General features: G+C 48.4%; 6 protein-coding genes across 6 annotated transcripts; 3 read left to right on the top strand and 3 right to left on the bottom strand.

Moving 5' to 3' along the window:
* Positions 1–84: 84 nt before the first annotated feature.
* Positions 85–7,719, bottom strand: V1513DRAFT_464436 (NUC071 domain-containing protein). The gene is made up of 5 exons (XM_066900000.1): positions 4,448–7,719; positions 2,094–4,390; positions 536–2,043; positions 345–477; positions 85–287 (listed from the first exon to the last, which is right to left on the bottom strand). The coding sequence occupies exons 1-5, from the start codon at positions 7,630–7,632 to the stop codon at positions 238–240; spliced, it is 7,173 nt and encodes a 2,390-aa protein (XP_066753467.1). The 5' UTR covers positions 7,633–7,719; the 3' UTR covers positions 85–237.
* Positions 7,720–7,858: 139 nt separating this feature from the next.
* V1513DRAFT_444890 (uncharacterized protein) lies at positions 7,859–9,070 on the top strand. Its single transcript, XM_066898026.1, has one exon. The coding sequence runs from the start codon at positions 7,909–7,911 to the stop codon at positions 8,947–8,949; it is 1,041 nt and encodes a 346-aa protein (XP_066753468.1). The 5' UTR covers positions 7,859–7,908; the 3' UTR covers positions 8,950–9,070.
* On the bottom strand, positions 8,980–10,728 carry V1513DRAFT_444892 (choline-phosphate cytidylyltransferase). Its single transcript, XM_066898027.1, has 2 exons — positions 10,137–10,728; positions 8,980–10,083 (listed from the first exon to the last, which is right to left on the bottom strand). The coding sequence occupies exons 1-2, from the start codon at positions 10,421–10,423 to the stop codon at positions 9,150–9,152; spliced, it is 1,221 nt and encodes a 406-aa protein (XP_066753469.1). The 5' UTR covers positions 10,424–10,728; the 3' UTR covers positions 8,980–9,149.
* Positions 10,729–11,044: 316 nt separating this feature from the next.
* Positions 11,045–12,553, top strand: V1513DRAFT_399943 (uncharacterized protein). Its single transcript, XM_066895470.1, has 2 exons — positions 11,045–11,416; positions 11,478–12,553. Exons 1-2 carry the CDS (start codon positions 11,213–11,215, stop codon positions 12,219–12,221), a joined length of 948 nt encoding a protein of 315 aa, XP_066753470.1. The 5' UTR covers positions 11,045–11,212; the 3' UTR covers positions 12,222–12,553.
* Positions 12,110–14,061, bottom strand: V1513DRAFT_67414 (uncharacterized protein). The gene is made up of 2 exons (XM_066900580.1): positions 12,912–14,061; positions 12,110–12,860 (listed from the first exon to the last, which is right to left on the bottom strand). Exons 1-2 carry the CDS (start codon positions 13,857–13,859, stop codon positions 12,318–12,320), a joined length of 1,491 nt encoding a protein of 496 aa, XP_066753471.1. The 5' UTR covers positions 13,860–14,061; the 3' UTR covers positions 12,110–12,317.
* A 615-nt stretch (positions 14,062–14,676) lies between these two features.
* On the top strand, positions 14,677–17,016 carry V1513DRAFT_444897 (uncharacterized protein). Its single transcript, XM_066898028.1, has 4 exons — positions 14,677–15,613; positions 15,667–16,065; positions 16,122–16,425; positions 16,479–17,016. The coding sequence occupies exons 1-4, from the start codon at positions 15,070–15,072 to the stop codon at positions 16,792–16,794; spliced, it is 1,563 nt and encodes a 520-aa protein (XP_066753472.1). The 5' UTR covers positions 14,677–15,069; the 3' UTR covers positions 16,795–17,016.
* The last annotated feature ends 734 nt before the right edge of the window (positions 17,017–17,750 follow it).

Here is a 17,750-nt window from a genome sequence, read left to right on the forward strand (position 1 = left end):
TCCGTTATACTAGACCCAAAGCGGAATGGTTGGTAGAAGCCCCATGAATCGCTAAAAATTTACACAGCGCCGACTCAATGTGAATGCCACGGTAGGAACTCAAACTACATAATTATACATTTCAACACCTATCACAAAAACTGGAGAACATAAATACAAATAAATATATCTTTGTTTTCTTTCCCAGCATACAATTTCCATAGTCCAAATCAAAATATTCAAACTTTGTTACTCCAACTACGCAAACACATCCGACCTCTCAATCTCCATGTCGTCGTTCTCCATTTCTAAAAAGGAAGTCAGTATATCATTCGAGATTTTTTCAACAACATTGAAAGTCTCACCATTAAACGAAGTAAAGTGCACCGGTCTGTGAATCTCATGATAGAACGGCAGAGGCGTGTCTAGCTTCAAATCATATCTCGCATTTGGATTCCATCCGGCGCCAACAAATGCATTATTCCAGAATCCAGTTTCCTGTTACTTCCATTAGATCGTGACTCACCTACACAAATATACCATGAGGATAACTTACCGGTACTAAGAAGAAGCCCATGACTTTGTCGGTCAACAGCAGCTGACTCTTCATGCCAAAGGTGGGAGAGTAGCCCTGTGGCGTAGTCGATACAAGATCTTTGTTTTGCGCGCCCCATTCAATTCCTTCAGATTTCAAAGTATAAGCGGCCAACGAGACTGAACCCGGCGTAAAGGAGACTGTCATTGTAACAGTCCTATCATACCATTCCTCAGGATGCTCCTTGATGATACGCGCATGCGTCGTAACATCAATGGGCGACATGGCGGTCAACTCCTGGACCTGTGTATGAATCCACCCCAGCGGTTCTAGGTCCTTCAATAAAAATTCGTGCTCCGGTAAGTGATGCGGCAACTGCACAGACTGGTTGTTTCCAAGCTGAGGGACCATTACAATACATCGGATTTCCTTAACCTGCTTATTGTCAAGTGGCGACACACCGTACAAGAAACCTGCGATCTGCGCACGCAAGTCCGCAATTTGAATGAATTTCTTGAGAATGTTCTTCGGCATGACATACGTGAACTGGTCATCATCGTCCTTAATGTCATCCGACGAAACATAAATATTCTTCGCCCTAAGATGTAAATTGGCAGTCGATATTGCCCGTGTACGCCACTCGGTCTTGGAAGCGAAGGTCTGCTGCTCGTAATTACTCGTGGTCACAACATAAATCTCGTCACCATGTACGTTCTGAGTCTTCGTCTTGACTGCAGTGAGCTGCGACTGCTCCTCTTGTTGCGCTTCGATTTCCGCGATTTCCTGGCGACGCTGCGACGGAGCTTTGATTTCCTGTCCGAGAATCAAATCCCGAATTTCGTGCTGAGTGAGTGATGCAACGTTGACGTTATTCTTCTTGCTATAATCATTCAGAATCAGATCGCGGAGCTGAACCTCGACCTTGATCCACTCTTCATCTGTAAATGACGGCCAGATATGGTGATCCAGCGTCACAACGGACTTATCCGGTCGCAGGATAACCTTTGCCTTGTCGATGTTCACGTGAAGCGCACGCAAAATTAAGATCAGACGGGAGAATGCAGTGTATGACGAGATAGTCTTTAACCAGTCATCATACAAGTTAAACAATACCATCTGCGGCTCAGTTGCCTTCAAGATCAAGTCAGCTAGTTTCTCAATTTTCATAGCTGCCTGGAATGGGAGCTGTAATTCTGATGGTCGAATTGAGATGTTCGGGAAGTCAAGCAAGTGGACTTCCAGAGGATCTAGAATGCCCTTGCGAGTGACAATCAACTGCTTAGGCTGCTCTTCGACAGGCAGAGATCTGATGAGGGCTGCAACTTCTTCTGCAGTCTTCCACTTTGCCAACTGACCGAGACGCTTCTGACCGGCCCACACAGAGGTGTGAATGATCTTTAGGAAGAGTTGCCCTGTACGAGGATTGAAGATGAAGATCGCACCATTGATTGGCTTCGTGGTCAAGTTACCCTCGAAAGTTTTATGTATTGTCACGCGATAGACGTTACTGTCGTCGACGAAAAATTGGACTAGAGGTATGTCAACGCTGCTTCACCGAGATTAGAAGGAAGACACTTACTCTGATTGCTAAAGAGTTCACTATAATTCTGCGAGTTCAAGTACGCCTCCTGCGGCTCTGAAGAGTACAATTGCAGACCCTTGCGGATACGCTCGCGCAAGACATACAGAGCAGGATTCGACTTCATGATCTTCGACAAGGCCTGCTGCATTAGTGGCTTCAGACCGGGAAACCAATTACCATACGCGTCATAGATGTTGTATGCCAGGTCGATGCCGACCATTACACCCGTTGGCGACGGATAAATACTCGTACTATCCGTAGTATAATCCAAGAACTTGGCACGGGTGTATCGCGAGATATCGTGCGAGTCGTAGTCACCGTATCGCAGTTGGACATCAATCCAGAACTTATTCGCAGTTGCAGCGCCAACGTCGTCCTTGCTGTCATGGAGAAGCGATGGCTTGGACACGCTCCACCTGTAGGAGCTGAATAGTAGAATATCTGCGCAAGACGAGTTCATCTTGTAAGACTTTCGAGGATGTATGGTTTCCTTCTGAACGCTCTCGATCTGTAAAACTTCGATTTCTTGATCGAGAACCTGGCATAAATCAAAGACAACGCTCTCATGGATCTTCTGCCACAAATGCGCTCGGAAAATCTGAATCAACGAGATCTTCAGAGTTGGGATCTTGCCGTGCAAAAAGATACCAGTCAAATCAAGCTGCACTAAGAAACCGACATAAACGTTTGCTCGATTGATAGTTGGCGACCACCAAAGCGTAAATCGTCGATTGGGAATCTGATTAAGACCGGATCGCTGTGCGATGGTAAGCTTCTTAAATTTCATTGAGTCCTCGAAACCAGACGCCTTCTCCCAGAAGAGACCTTCCCAGCTTGGGAAACCTGTAGCCTTGAAAAGGGTGTGCTCAAGGATCGTCTCAATACCACCTAGCGCCTGGATGACATCAGTTCTATATGCGTTCAGGTTCCAAAGCTTGCCGTCATGGCGCTGACTTGTCCACCAGAACGGGTTCGACTTGGCTATCGAATACTGCTTGAACTCTGTGCGCACTCTGTGGCCCTTATCGTATGCAAGAGTATGCCGGTCCTTCTGGAACAACGTGTTGATCCGAGGCAAACCACGATCCCAACTATCCTCAAGATCTTCAAGTGTCAAGCGCCTATTCTGTTGGCTGGCTTCCTGTCGCTTCAAGGCATATTCCGCCCAGACACGCTGCGAATCGATGAACTCCGACTCCCAGGTTGTGAGATATCGGAAGATGTTCGGAATAAGCTGATCCTCATCATGACTCATACCGGCTCGGAAATGCGTAATACCAGTATCTGTCTGTTTCGACCATCTGAGATCCGAAGTCGGAATCAGGATATGCGAGGCACTGAGCATACCAAGACCACCTAATTCCTTTGGTGTATAAAACACCGCAGGTGGGAAACGCGATGGCATCTTCGAGTTTAGTCCGATCTTGACACGAGTCTGAATCTTGGTCTCGCACTTAACTAGTATATCAAGAAGCTGCTCTGTAGAAATTGCCGCCTCCCGGTAATACGTAAATAACGCAATCAAAGCGGTATTCCACTTATTAGCAATCTTGGTAAATGTTGTTGAGCCAGATGACATTAGGATTTGCCTAATGCGATTGTTGAACTTCTGGATGTCATCCTCAGTGACGCGCAAGAATGCATATGCCGTTCTCTCTTTCGTAGACTCATTGACCAAATTCCAGACACTATCCTTCACTGCCATCTCTGTCGCCTCTGACCTGATTTTCGGTAAAATTCGAACTTCAAATCCACACATCGAAAACAACAAGTTTGGATTGTCCCTACTATACACGGACGCAAACGTATCCTCCCACTCGATCGTCGTGATTGATCGCGGTAATCGATTTTTCAGTTCCCAGAATACAGCGCGACCCAGATTAACGTCGTGGCGCATCAACCTCATACGGCTGTCACGTGGCCAGCACTTCTTATTATTGTAGCCGACGACATTCTCGAAATTTGGATCAGGTTGTTCGGTCAAGAAACGTTGGATGAGTTCACGCGCTTCATCGGCCGACAGTCGGAAGAAAATGTGCACCCGGTCAATATACCGCGAATACAACCGAATAGGATGTCTCGTCTCAGTCTCCACGTCTTTGAATTGCAAAAACTCGTTTGGCATCTGTGGAGGGCCGGCAAGGTCTGATGCACGTTGAAGGCCCAGAAAAAGAAGATCGACAACTAGACCGTAATACTGGAAGACGAATGACGAAAACTGGAGACCACGAAGCATACCATAATTATTGATGTGATTCATGTCCTTGTACGTGAGGTTGATGTTGTTCTTAGCCCTATCTAGGAGTTAGCATCTGCCGCCAAATGACAGCTCAAAAATCAAGTAGACTTACGTGATATAATCTGCAATACTAGGATCCACGATCAATCTCAACAGTCGATTCAACACTGTCAGATCTGTCTTCTCCGCCAACTTGCTAAGTGACGTCTCGATCATTACGTTGCACTGACCTTCACTAACATCCCAAACATCCGTCAAATTGTTGATACCTTGACACCACTTGTATACGAGTAGCGGTGGTACTTCGGCGTCGCTGGGCTTAATCCAGCTAGGGAACAATCGTCTCTTGTCAGCTTCATACCAGAGATACTGATCGAGATATGCGTCCGTGATCTTCTCTAGCGGGTCGATGTCAATAACCGGTGTAATATGGCTGTAATGGTCCATCATATCAATTCCGACCTCCTTGAACGCACGCTGAGTAAGCAAGAACGTCTTGATGCGATTAAGAAATTCATGCGGATTGTCATAAGCCTGCTCAATCAATGCTAATTCCTCACGCTGTGACTGATTAAGCCTGCCTTTAACCGAATAAGCTTCCTTCAAGCGTTCAAGCGCTAACACCAGCAACTTTGTATCATGCTTATAATTGACCGGCGGGAAGGGAATCTGAGCAAATCGTCGGCTCTCGAGCCAATGCACGGTCGTAGTCAACATGGCGACACCTTCTTCAGGAGTGATATATGGACCGTCCTTCAAGAAATTATGCTGACGCTCTTGTTCCGCCTTCAACCAAAGGCGTGTGAGTCGGCCAAGATTCTTTTTGGCGACTGTTTTGTCTACAGTCGCACCACGGCGAATACGCTCACGATTGTAATGCGCGACAGAAATCCAGCCATCAGCCTTAGCCTTGACGTAACGCAAAATGATGCCTTCGATAGGCGCGGGCAGACCAGGGACCTTCCAGGGAATGTTAGCCTTCCAGCATCGCCACGCCTCACTCAAGTGCTGCAAAATAGTCTTGGCTTTGTTCTGCTTCAGGCCCTCGGGAATCATGTCGAGGATGTCGTGCATGACCGACGCTCGCAGTTCAAGATCATAGTATGATTCGACACGTTGCTTCGTGACTGTCTTCGCTACACCCTTCGAGTGACGACCTTCGAACTGACGGGCAAGGAGGTTACCCAGCCAGCGCTCTAGTAGCGGAATGATACCCCGCAAGAAAAAAAGCCAAACCCGCCATGACGGCTGCCAGAACCCAGCACCTGGACCTTTACCAATGACGGAATTGAAGCGGTAGTAGATAACGTGTTTAAGATCCTTGCAGGCCCGAATCTGATGCATAACTTTGTACTTATACCGGTAGATACCCGTCAACTGACCGAGATGGTTTAGCGTGTAGTGGATACCATCGGCAAGTTGGAACGCGTCGACGTTGCCCAGACGGTACTGAACCTGCGCATCAACTAGCAACTTCGTAACACGCAGAATTTCACGCATGAGATGGAACGCATTACCGAACCGGGATCTCTTTCGTTCCTTTGTAGTGAGCGTTTTTGTTGGTTTCAAGTTGAAATTGAAATCAAGATGTAGATATGTAAGACCTTTTCGGTGGATGAGCAAGTTCAACATATTGAAACCCTGTCTGCACAATTGCAGGCCAGCTTCCACCCAATCGATGGTCGTCTGCTGAAAAAATTTCGTGTTCTTCAAATTGCGGAACAAATACTGCTTGCGTTGATTGCTAGGCTTCTTGGTCCGTAAAGCGTTCAAGACGTACGACTTCAGCAACTTCTGGTACGAGACACGGACTTTGACGGGATAACCTGCAGGAGGATGTTCGAGATACCAATGCTTGATTAACGCGACATCCTGAGCACGAACCATTCGACCACTGTGGCGATTAAAGGGATACGGCGCCCACCACAAGGCTATTGCGCCGGCAGTGTTGTCGGTATACAGTTCCTCGTTCTCAAAGAATGGCTCCACATTGACTGGTAATTCGAATTCCTCATCTTCCTCGTTATCTCCAAAGACGTCTTCCTCATGTGTATGCTCTCTTTCGACCTGCACAGTTCGCAGCGAGATTGGAGCAAGGCTCGAGTTGAAATAGTATGCGGGCAAATCTGGATCGTCGGTTCGCACGTACACCGTCTGCGGATCGCAATACCAATCAATTTCAACGGATCGCGGCAACGAGTTATACAAATGTGGGAAGGCGATACGATACTCGGTTCTGATTGGAGCCCGAAAGATGATTCTATCGATCGCATTGAATTCACCGAAATCTTCGTCGTTAGGATCGACGTCTTTGTACAACTTCTCGAACTTGGGACCGCCTGGAATCGCTACGTTCAGCGCCTTTGCGGTGAAGAATGACTTCTTATCGAACATATAAAAATAATTCGAATCCGTGATATCGGACAGTAATGCATGTGCAAGTCGATGCAATGTTGCCATCTGCGGCAAATCCAATGTCCACTTTCGATACGACGGACCAGGTACATGGACCTTCTCATCAATCAGTGGTCTGTGGTCATAGAACCACTCGTACACCGGCGCATCTTCTGCTTCGTCTAATTCCATTTGAATTGATTCCAACGGCTCGACATCTTCAATATTTTCCGACCACGAAATGGGGGGTTCTTCGTCATCGAACGGTGGGAATCGCATGCGTTTGAAATGTCGTCGATCTCGTTTCTCGCGTCGCATCATGATCCACATGGTTGCCCACTGCGCCGTATACACCGGCTCAATAACTCGCGGAATTTCGTTCACGAACGTGATAGCACCTGTAATGTGATAAAGCACCTTCACCTCTCGCACCTGCTCCCATGGCTGCGGCATGTTTTCCAGCAACTTGATAACTGCATGAGGCATGTACTTCAGTGCACCAAGATATGCACGCTTATCCGCCGCAAACTTCTTCGATGACATGTCGCCGTGATCATGCATGATCTTGCGTAGATGTTCAGGCGGCATGTCGGATTTCTGGACCTGCACGAACGACGTGGTCGAGCGCTTTTCACCGAACTTTTGCTTTTGAAGCTGATGCCACTTGCGCTTCCGCTCGTTAAGCTTCGGGAGCGCGGAATCCATTGGCGCGCGGAATGCAGATGGTGTGGAAGGTGGAGGAGGTGGTGGTGGTGCAGAGGATGATGGTGGTGGTGGTGGCGGAGGGATTGATGATGGTGGGGGAGGTGGTGGTGGTAGGGCGTTGCCCCCGCCAGGAGGAGGGGGAGGCGGGGGAAGTGACCCTGGAGGAGGACCATTCCAGCCAGGTGGCAAGTTGGACATGGCGTAGTACGATGGCCGGACTGCGTGTCGATAGATGGTTGTTGATGAATGTGGTTGGATTAGATCAAGTTCTGAAGAAAACTCGCGATGACCTCTAAAGTCCGAAGGTAAAGTTCAAGTTCGGTGCACAAGACGTGTTCGTGGTTGTGGCGTAAGCGCAATAGCAAGGGCGCCCCTCAGCTAGTTCGTCATAAAGTCGACATGCGCATGTATTTGACGCCTTAACCAGCTTCAAACTTGCTTATGAGATCGATAGCTTTGTAATTAACAGACAAAATGTCAGACACAGCAGACACAACAGCTCGCGTCCGTGAGAGGTTTAAACCCACAGGCCAGCCAGTTTCTATGTCGTCTAAACTACGTCCGTCGCCGCAATTCACCAGGGGCACCTCGACTCCATCAGTTTTATACGAACAAAACACCAGGCCAGCGCGCTACTCTTACGTCGGATCCTCTCCAAACGCCTCACCAAAAGACTCCCCACAAGCGGGCATAGCAGGGTCCACGCCGAGCCTCAGGTCGCCATCTGGGCGATCGGCCGCCGTTGGCGGCGGCATGGCATCCACAGCTGGCGCGTATCATGCAACCAGCAGTACTGGTCCGGTCTCTGCATCGTCGCCATCCTTGAAGTACGTACCCGCTCGATACCATCAGCAACAACAGACACCATCGTCTCCGTCCGGAGGTTTTGTCGCCGGTCGTTCTTATTTGCAAAATCGCCAGTCGACGGCGACGACAAACTCTACATTGTCTGGCGGGGGCGGCGTTTACGGTCAATCCCCGACACAAGCAGCAATTGTAGATACACAGTTGGGAAAGCGGTCATACGGATCTTATTTCCCGCCTTATTTCTCACAGAGCGACCTGGTTACTCAAGCGGAACAACTCTCTGGTACAACAATGCTTCCAACGGCGCGGCCTATAGTTGATTCGCACGATGCGATGTGGGCAGATCTGGACATCATGGAAGATATTGAGGAAGTAGCGGAACAGGTTGACATTGAAGGCAATTTTTTTGGTCAGGTGCACGTGAATGCGTTGGAGAATCTTCAGCATAGACAAATAGAGCTGGCGACCACAATGGAGAAAGGTGAAGACGTGATCGATTTAGTCGCTGATCAGGGGAAGCTGTGGGAAGTGAATGACCAAGATATTTCATTTGCAAAGTCATCGAAAATTTTCAATGAGGATCATTTTGATCATGTCCAGCAGATTGTTGACACCGTTATGGAAAAACTTGATAAAGTCGTTGAGTCGATGAAAATCCTGGAAGGACAAAGTCGGGATTTGTGGAACGAGAAGCCGTACCAGGTGTAAAACGAGGGATACTAGCAATGTGTTGGGTAGGCGTTAGTGTGATTCTTGTCTATATACGGTCTGTTTGAATTGTGATTGGGTGCCATATAGATGCATCATAATGCATCAAATTTGTTACATGATCGTACATTGCGCCTCTTGCTAAACAACTAAACCATAATGCCCTCAGCCACAGCAACTAGACGATCTTCCAGCAATTCTCATTGCTCGTCTTTCTCCGTCTCCGGTGATAGAATTGGAGACATTGAAGGCGACGCTCCTACACTCGCCTCATCCCTATCGGTATTCCCGCTACCATTACTCTTGCGATTCGCCATCCAAGTCTTTACCCCGTTGAGAAACATAGGTAACCCCAGCAACAGCTTATTATCATCATTCTCATCGTCATCTTCGCTGTCGCTCTCTTCCGTGATAGACGTAACTGTCGCATTTAACGTTGGTGACGTATTCGGTGTCGAATCATTTGTCTTGACCGCATTCGGCGACGATTGCTCCACGCGTCGCCGTTTTCGTAGTAATCCCAGATTCCGCGCAATACTACTCGACGCGCTAGCAACGGAGGCGTTGTCATCGCCGTCATCGCGTCCATTCCCAGTACTCAAATACTTATTAAGCTCTAATTTAGTGGACGAGATGTTGTGTTTCAAGGAATCCCTGAAGTCTGCGATATGTCTCTTGAAATCGAGTTCGTTCTTCTTCAACCATGACACGTTCAATTCCTGTCTCGTGACTCCGCGTGAGAAGTTGCGAATGAGATATTTATCGTAATCTCGGATAATCTTCGTAATAATATAAGACGTGCTAATACCCTCCGTGCGCTGCGTGACAAGAAATTTTCCTGACTCTTTGATCGGCCGGTAAATATCGGCTGTGCCGCCGGCTCCGGCGTACGGTATATCGTCATGGGCAACGTAATCGATTTTATGCTTTTCTATGAACTCCGGCGTGACGACCCACGGTCCGTTTTCGATGATTTCGTCCACCCAGCGACAGTGGCGGAGTGTCTCGGCACGTTGACGATCAGTCAAGACCGTCAGACCTTTATGGCGATGGGTTTCCTCGTCGCTAGGGATGCCGCAAATCAAATATACCTCTGGAAATGCTTTCTTGGCTTGCTCGAGCTGTCGCATGTGTCTACTTCAATTAATCTCTGCGCACCGCCTGTCGTCATCGAAGAGCCAACTCACCCCAAATGAAACAAATCAAAAACACCATCCGCATAAATCCTGACGGGCCGATTGGTTGGCGGCGGGTTAATATCAAATCCAGCCGGTTTGTATTTCAAATACTCCTTTGATTTGGCCATCTCCATATTTGTCGTTGCTTCGATATTGGTGTTCTTGTCGATGTCCACGACTCCCTGTGTTGGCCAGGTCGTGTTTGTCTCGTCGTCATGGTCATGGTCGATAAATTCGGAGCCGCGCCTGCGCTTCATGCTGGAATTGCTGGTTGTTGAGACTGCGGCAGTACTCATTGTTAGCTGGGGTCCCTGTAGTCAACTTTTTGCGCACTTGATTTCGTCACAGATCAAGGTACTATCGACTATTCAAGATTACAATCTCCTGTCAGTCTTCTTCACAATCCTTTAATTAAACAATCAACCCCTATTAACAATTATTATTAAAAACCGTCTGCATTGGATATGTAAAATGCAAAAGAGGGCTGGGTTCGTGCGACCTTCTGGAGACGAAGATGTCGGGATTACGTTCGGAGTTGCACATGAAATCAGAGAAGGTTTCCAACCTTGCAAATACCTAACAACTTTCCCACCATATTTAGAGTTGAGATTGCCAAAGTGTGCTGAAATTGGTGCACCAATGCCCCGTGCAAGGATAATAATTCTCATGTTTATTCATTAAACGGCCTACATTCGGATTTTGTATATATTTTTAAAACGAGGCATCCTCTACTTACATATGTTGCAAGCTCTATAATTTTGTGATGCAATAATACGAGTTGTAATGCAATAATTATTAAGTTTTCAGATTAAACCTTATCAAGTGCAGATAATATGTCACGTTTATGGCGTATACGCAGCCCAATGACAGACATCTGACCAACGATATCGGGACAAATTTGCTGGCATAGAGAATAACTATTCGATACTCTATCATCAAAAGACCATTAACTCGCAGTCTGCAGAATAGTCTTTCGCGGACGTATTGTCAACGCATAACTGACCGACCGCGCCATCGTCAGCCAAGCAAGGGGGTCATCTACACGGAACTTGCATTCACATTCATCAAAAGGGTACAACTTACAAATGGCGACCCGGCTGCGGGCAATAGTCCCGAAATATTCGGCATACATGCGTCATCGCCGAGCAATGGAAGTTCGGGAAGCTATTGCTGCGAAGAGAACCGTGAACGAGAAGCCACGAGTGTCGCCAGCGACACCGTCTTTCATGACTGGCCAGCATGTGGAAGGTCCCGTCGTTCGGGATTTCTTGTACATGGTCGGCGATCTGGTTCGCTAATTTTCTTCCATTGTGGGAATATGTTGGAAGATAGAGAATTAACAAACATCAGGTGCAAATAACGAAACCAGGCTCAGACTATGGCAAGATTTCGCGCATAACTTCGATCCACGAGGACCGGTCGGCCCTGTCGATAGAACAAGTCGGTCCAATCCAGACATCAATCGTACCGCGCGTGTATTGGAGCGACCAGAACTCGAAATACGTGGCCAGTTACCCCGGTCTCGTCCACCACAACGACGTCCGTCTCGTGACCGCGCTCGCAGACGCCGACGGTGAGTTCCGCAAGGTCGCCGTGAATGAGCTCGTGCTTGGTGAGAAGTATTATGATGACAGGTATAAGAAGCGGTTGCGACGACGATACGTGGCTAATTCGCCTGGCATTGCAATTCCATGGCCGGATCCGGCAGAGGAAATTACGTCAGGGCATTTCGCGACCGATTACGATGTCGCGCGGGATCGCACGTTTTTCGTGACGTCTCTTGCTGTGCCGCCGGTGCCGGCAGCGGCACTGGATTCATTGCGAAATAAATACGCACGACATCGTAAGCCTGACTTAACCGAGGATGAGATTCAGAGGCTCACGCCGCCGGAAATGCCGTTGAGTGCCACGAAGATTGCGTTCAGGAAGGAGTTGCAGGAAATGAAGGAAAAGAAGAAACAAGCGATTGAATCTGGCGAGCTAGCGGCGACGCGGCTCAAGACTGCGCAGTTTTTGAAGATGAGAATGTTGCAGCATCAGCAGCATCAAGAGGCACTGAAGAAGAAGAAGCAGGAGGAGGAGGCGAGTGGGTAAATAAAAATATATAGGATAGAAGGAAGAGTTTTATGTAATATAACATTTTGTAAATACACAATTCTAAATTCATAAATGCTGTGCAGGTTCAATTGTTCAAGTTTGCAAATATGGCAGATCGTCAGGCAAGGACTCTTCAGACATGCACGGCAATTTTGTCGACTGCTCTTTACTCCAACTATTGATCCATCTAGTCACGGGTCCCACGACATGAATCGTCTGACTTTCGAACACGGCGTCATCGTACGACGGCAGCTCCTCAGACCACGACTCTGGCTCCGGAGAACTACACGGAGTTGTGTGCGGTGTAGCAATAGCTGTATTGAGCGAGGTGGGTCCGTCGTTTGTGATAATAACCGGGACCATGATCGTGCATATTTCCTTCTGCTTGGATTTCAAGTTCGAGAGCTGGACCGCGACACGGACTTTATGGCCGACCTTTAGAAACGGCGTGTTGCAAGATGGCAGTAGCGCTGCACTAGCCTGTCGCAGCGACAAACATATGCGCAGTGCGTAATATATTTCTGTCTCAGAAACCAGTGTCTGCGACCGATTTGACGTGGGTGGTGATGGCGGCGATGGCGGAGGCGGAGGCGCAGGCTGGAAGGGCACCTCCAGGGGAGTCAGCAGATACTCTTTCTGATATCGTTAGCTCTCGTTTAGGTCAGGCACGATACAAATCGCGCTTACAAATTTTTCGCTCCGCCTCGCAGCACCAATGAGAAATGACTCTGAGTTCTCCCGCTTCCCAGCAATGACACTCCATGACGACTGCTCGTGGACGTCCCAAACCCGCGTCTTCTCCTGCACAATGTCAAAGCTTACATTTTCCGTATTTATCATTTCCCGCGCAACCCCTGGCAGTATTGTAAACTTTAGAATCAGATCCAGATGCGAACGCACAGCAGTGAACCTTGGCACTTGGACTTTCCAATAAAAATCGCGGGGCTTGCTTGTCTTTGCGTTTGTAAACGAGCAGGTCGCTGTTGACGAGACTGACAGTGGCGCGCGGGAATGCACCGGTACATCCCGCTGAGATTTCTGCACAGTTGTAGGCGTACGACCGAGGATTACTGCGGAAATCGACTTTTGGGAGTACGCGTACTTTATCTTTGCTGAGACGGAGTGCAAGACTTTAGCGTGGGTAGTGACTAAGGTCGGTGGAAGCCACTTTGGCAAGCACAACTTAAAGGGAATGCTGATTGACGTGAACAGAGAGGATGACAGATCGTTGAACATCGGACCAAGCTGAGCCTTTTGCCGGGCTAGGTCGGCACTGGAGCAGTCTGTAGCGAAGAGTGTGATTGTTTGGTGATACACGTCGAGAATCGATCTGTTGTCGAGCCCAGGATTGATAAGAAATGTGCGTGTCGTAAACGAAACCTGAGCTTCCTTGATCTCAAATGCCGGCGCTCTATTGCTGGCCGTAGCAGTAGTAGCCGTGGTAACCGTGGCCAAATCGGCCAAGTCTGAAGAGGAAGCAATGATTCTGCCCCTCAGTACCACATCGTCGCCATTCGCGTCAGGTTCCTGAGCTTTCACGAGGTCCGCGTCATTTTTAGGCGGCCGCTCGCCGTACGGAACGCTGAGTGATGGGGTATCGAGTTCGATTTGCAATGTCAAATTTGGTTTCTGCATGCCGTGTCCGCCCGTTCTGGAGTATGCGACCAGTACAAACCTCTGGACTGCGAGAACGCGACATATAACAATGTCAGAAGTGGCCGAGGACAATCGAGGAGTTCATTCGAGGGAGAGGTGCGCTTTGGGAGTGGCTTCCAGCGGCTGTTCCCGAGAGGAATGGGTCCTGGCGGCCGCCTCATCTCAGTAATTAGACTCGCGATTAAGTATTGTCATCCGGCTCAGACAATGTGTGAATATTTAGGCCCCCGACGTGGAGAGGAACAAGGGACCGCAATCACTGTGTTCTCTGTTTTGGGGCTTGGGCGCGTGGCCCCCGACGAGCGAGCTTCTGACCTTGCATACTAGGATTGTACCTGATTTAACGGCTTGCGGCTTGTAAAACAGGTGGTCTTCTCGAGTAAATGGCAGGTTGCAATCAAATGGGATGGTTTTTGCTGGTGAATTCCCCGTTTGTTAGGCAGACGATTTTGAGGTATAACAATAAGATGTGTTCCCGCGACGAGGCCGGCAACAATCTTAGCGATAGCAGCGTAAAGTTTAACGATCGCCCCAGATTTACTTTGGGCCACGCAATCGGAGACTGTGAAATACTGGATTATAAGGGCACAGAGGTAGCCTCGACCACGGTGGATGCGCTAACAATAGTAGCTGCTGTTCGAGCGAGGCCAAACATTCAAATAACTGCCACTCAGTTCCGCTGACCGGTATTATTTTGTGCTGAACAGAAAATCGTAGTTATAGAAAGGTACCCTAATCGCGGCCCTTTCCATCGCCGACAATTGGGAGTTATCTACGCCTCGTGACGTCATCAGCACTAGTTGTCAGTCGACCAGGATTATGATCTGAAATTACTCAGGCGCTGCAAAATTTGCTCCGATGTTTGTCCAGACAGTCCAGTTGAGCGTTTAAACGTAGGCGGTGGTTGAATATCAAAGTTATCGGAAAGTGCGGACTGGCTTGTGATTATTAAGTGACGTAGATGTGGGGAGAGAGGGGAAACGTTGAAGATTACAGCGTGGAGCGATTCGCGTGTGATGATTAGTTAAGAGCTGCAAGGATAAGCGGAGTCCAAGATCCCCGCGGCGGATCGGAAATCGCGAATTAATGAACTACGCGTCCTCGCCTGTCCATACTTAAGTGCCAGTGGCTGGCAGCCGGCGCTCTACTATCAGCGTCCATAATCGTCTAGTCGAAAAACAAAGTGACGATGGCGACCCTCCAAGAAGTAATTTCACCACTCTCGTCCTCAACGGCAATCATCACGCCTGGTGCATCGCCAGCAGGTGTCTCGTTCAGGTCGCTGTACAAACAGGTCAACTCGGTGCGGTCGTTCCTCTCGTCGCTGGCGATGTCGCCGCAATCCGCAGTTGCAATCGCGCTCCCTAACTCGCTCGAATTCGCCATTGTGTTCTTCGCGGTCACATATTCCGGGTTTGTTGCCGCGCCGCTGAATCCCGCGCTCAAGCAGTCTGAGTTTGAGTTTTATTTACAGGATTTAAAGTGTCCTGTCGCGTTTGTGACGGCAAAGGAAAATGAGGCTGTTGTTAAGGCGGCGGGGAAGATTGGGAAGTTCGTAGAAGGTGGTGATGTTAATATTTTCACGATTTCCGCTGGGCAGGAGGATGTGACCGTGTCTGGACTCGATGGGAAGAAGGTCATGGGGACGGGATGGAAGGGGAAGGTGCAGGATGCGAAGGCGGACGACGTAGCGCTGGTTTTGCACACTAGCGGCACGACTGGGCGCCCGAAGGGTATGTTGATATAAACTGATTTATGTTGAGTAGGTATTACTAACGATACGAAGTCGTCCCATTAACGCATCTAAACTTGACAACATCTATCAGGAATATCATCCAAACCTACCACCTCACAGCATCCGACACAAGCCTACTCGTGATGCCACTCTTTCACGTGCACGGGCTGCTCTGCGGTTTCCTTGCGCCGCTGGCGGTCTTCGCGGCCGTCATTGTGCCGGGGAGGTTCTCTGCGTCAACGTTCTGGCATGATTTTGTCGAGTACAAAGCGACATGGTACACTGCCGTTCCGACGATTCATCAGATCCTGCTCAAGGGGGCAGCGCCGGAGCCATTGCCGAAGATTAGATTCATCAGATCGTGTTCGTCTGCACTTGCGCCGAACACCATGCGGTCACTTGAGGAGCGGTTGCATGCGCCTGTGGTCGAGGCGTACGCAATGACGGAAGGTAACATTGCAACAAAATTGATTTTTTTTCTTTCTTGGAATGCTGACAAAAGCAAGCGAGTCACCAGATGACATCGAACGAGTTACCGCCTGGCAAGCGCAAGCCTTCGAGTGTTGGCAAGCCTCAAGGGTCAGTGTCAATGAAGATTCTCGATCAGGACGGCGACGAAGTTGCAGTGGGACAGGAAGGCGAGATCTGCGTCAAGGGTGGCAATGTGACAAAGGGGTATCGCAATAACAATGCTGCAAACGAAAGTAGCTTTACCAAGAGCGGGTATTTTAGGACTGGAGATCAGGGCAAGATCGATGAAGACGGATTTGTGTTTATCACGGGACGGATCAAGGAGCTGATTAATCGTGGGTAAGTAAGGTATCGCATAAAGTTTTGAATGGAAAAAAGCTCACAAGATGCAGTGGCGAGAAGATTTCGCCAGTCGAATTGGACGGCGTGTTACTTGAACATGGAGCCGTGGCGGAAGCAGTTGCGTTTGCGGTGCCAGATGAGATGTACGGACAAGAAGTGCAGGCGGCAGTTGTGTTGAAGGCCGATGGCAGGAATAATGTTACGGAACAAGAGATTAAGGATTTTATGGCGGAAAGGGTAGCCAAGTTCAAAGTTCCCAAGAAGATATACTTTACGGAAGTGATGCCGAAGACTGCGACCGGCAAGATTCAGCGGAAGAACATTGCGGACAAGTTCTTTAAGCCTCATAGTCAGGCCAAGTTGTAGATTTTAGTTTGATGGAGAATGCTGCTCGCTCAATGATGTTGAATGATAAACGGGAGTAATCGGAAGGTACTTTCCGACAATAAAGTTTACATCCGTCGACTAAATTGAACTTTAACATTGTGGCACGATCGTCTGTCAAAAATGTCGCTTTGCTGACTAGGTCACTCTGACTAAAGCGCAAGGGTTTTGTTCTCTGACTTATGCTGTATGTCCAGCGTCGATGACGTTAATCAGATTGTTTGTTGCCTTTTGTCTGGGTTAGCTGCAAGGGTCGAGTGAACGCGTACCGCGATATAGAAGTACGAAAAATATTTAGTGCCGATGCATGGAAGATAAGCATAAAATACCATTCAGATACAAAGGCAGAACACGGTTAGGGCCCGGTTTTCCCCCTGCGTATATAGTCTAGTCTGATAAATATCGTGGGCAAGGATGTAGTTAGTATAACGAATAGGACGAAATTAGGGCGGGTACCAACACACAGACCAAATCGCACGCGTCTCGACGTCGTACACGCGACTCACGCGTCACTCGAATTATTTGTACCCGCTATTATTAATCCTTTATCACTGTAAATAGTAATTATTACTAAATATATATACTAGTAGTAGTCAAATATGGTACGAACCACTTAGTTTAATGATCGCGTGCCTTTTCAAGAATGAGTGCACAGTTCGTCTCATGCGAGTTAAGCCCTGACTCACGCTGGATATTTGAATTGACTACTGTCCCTTCTACAGCGACCTGACTACCAAGTTACCATAGTTACTAGCTACTGAGCTGAGCTGGTTCGTCTAAAAGGAACCCACCACACCACAGATTATTACAGTACCTATTTCGCTTTGTGGCTCTGCTTTCTACTTTCACTACTGCCACCCGCCCTTGCATTGTCGACACGGATACTCCAAATCGCCATCTTGATTACTTTCCTCTGCTGCTGATGATGATAATGATAC

This window comes from Lipomyces chichibuensis, assembly GCF_038497645.1.
Source record: "Lipomyces chichibuensis strain CBS 12929 unplaced genomic scaffold V1513scaffold_16, whole genome shotgun sequence".
NCBI classification, from domain to species: domain Eukaryota; kingdom Fungi; phylum Ascomycota; class Lipomycetes; order Lipomycetales; family Lipomycetaceae; genus Lipomyces; species Lipomyces chichibuensis.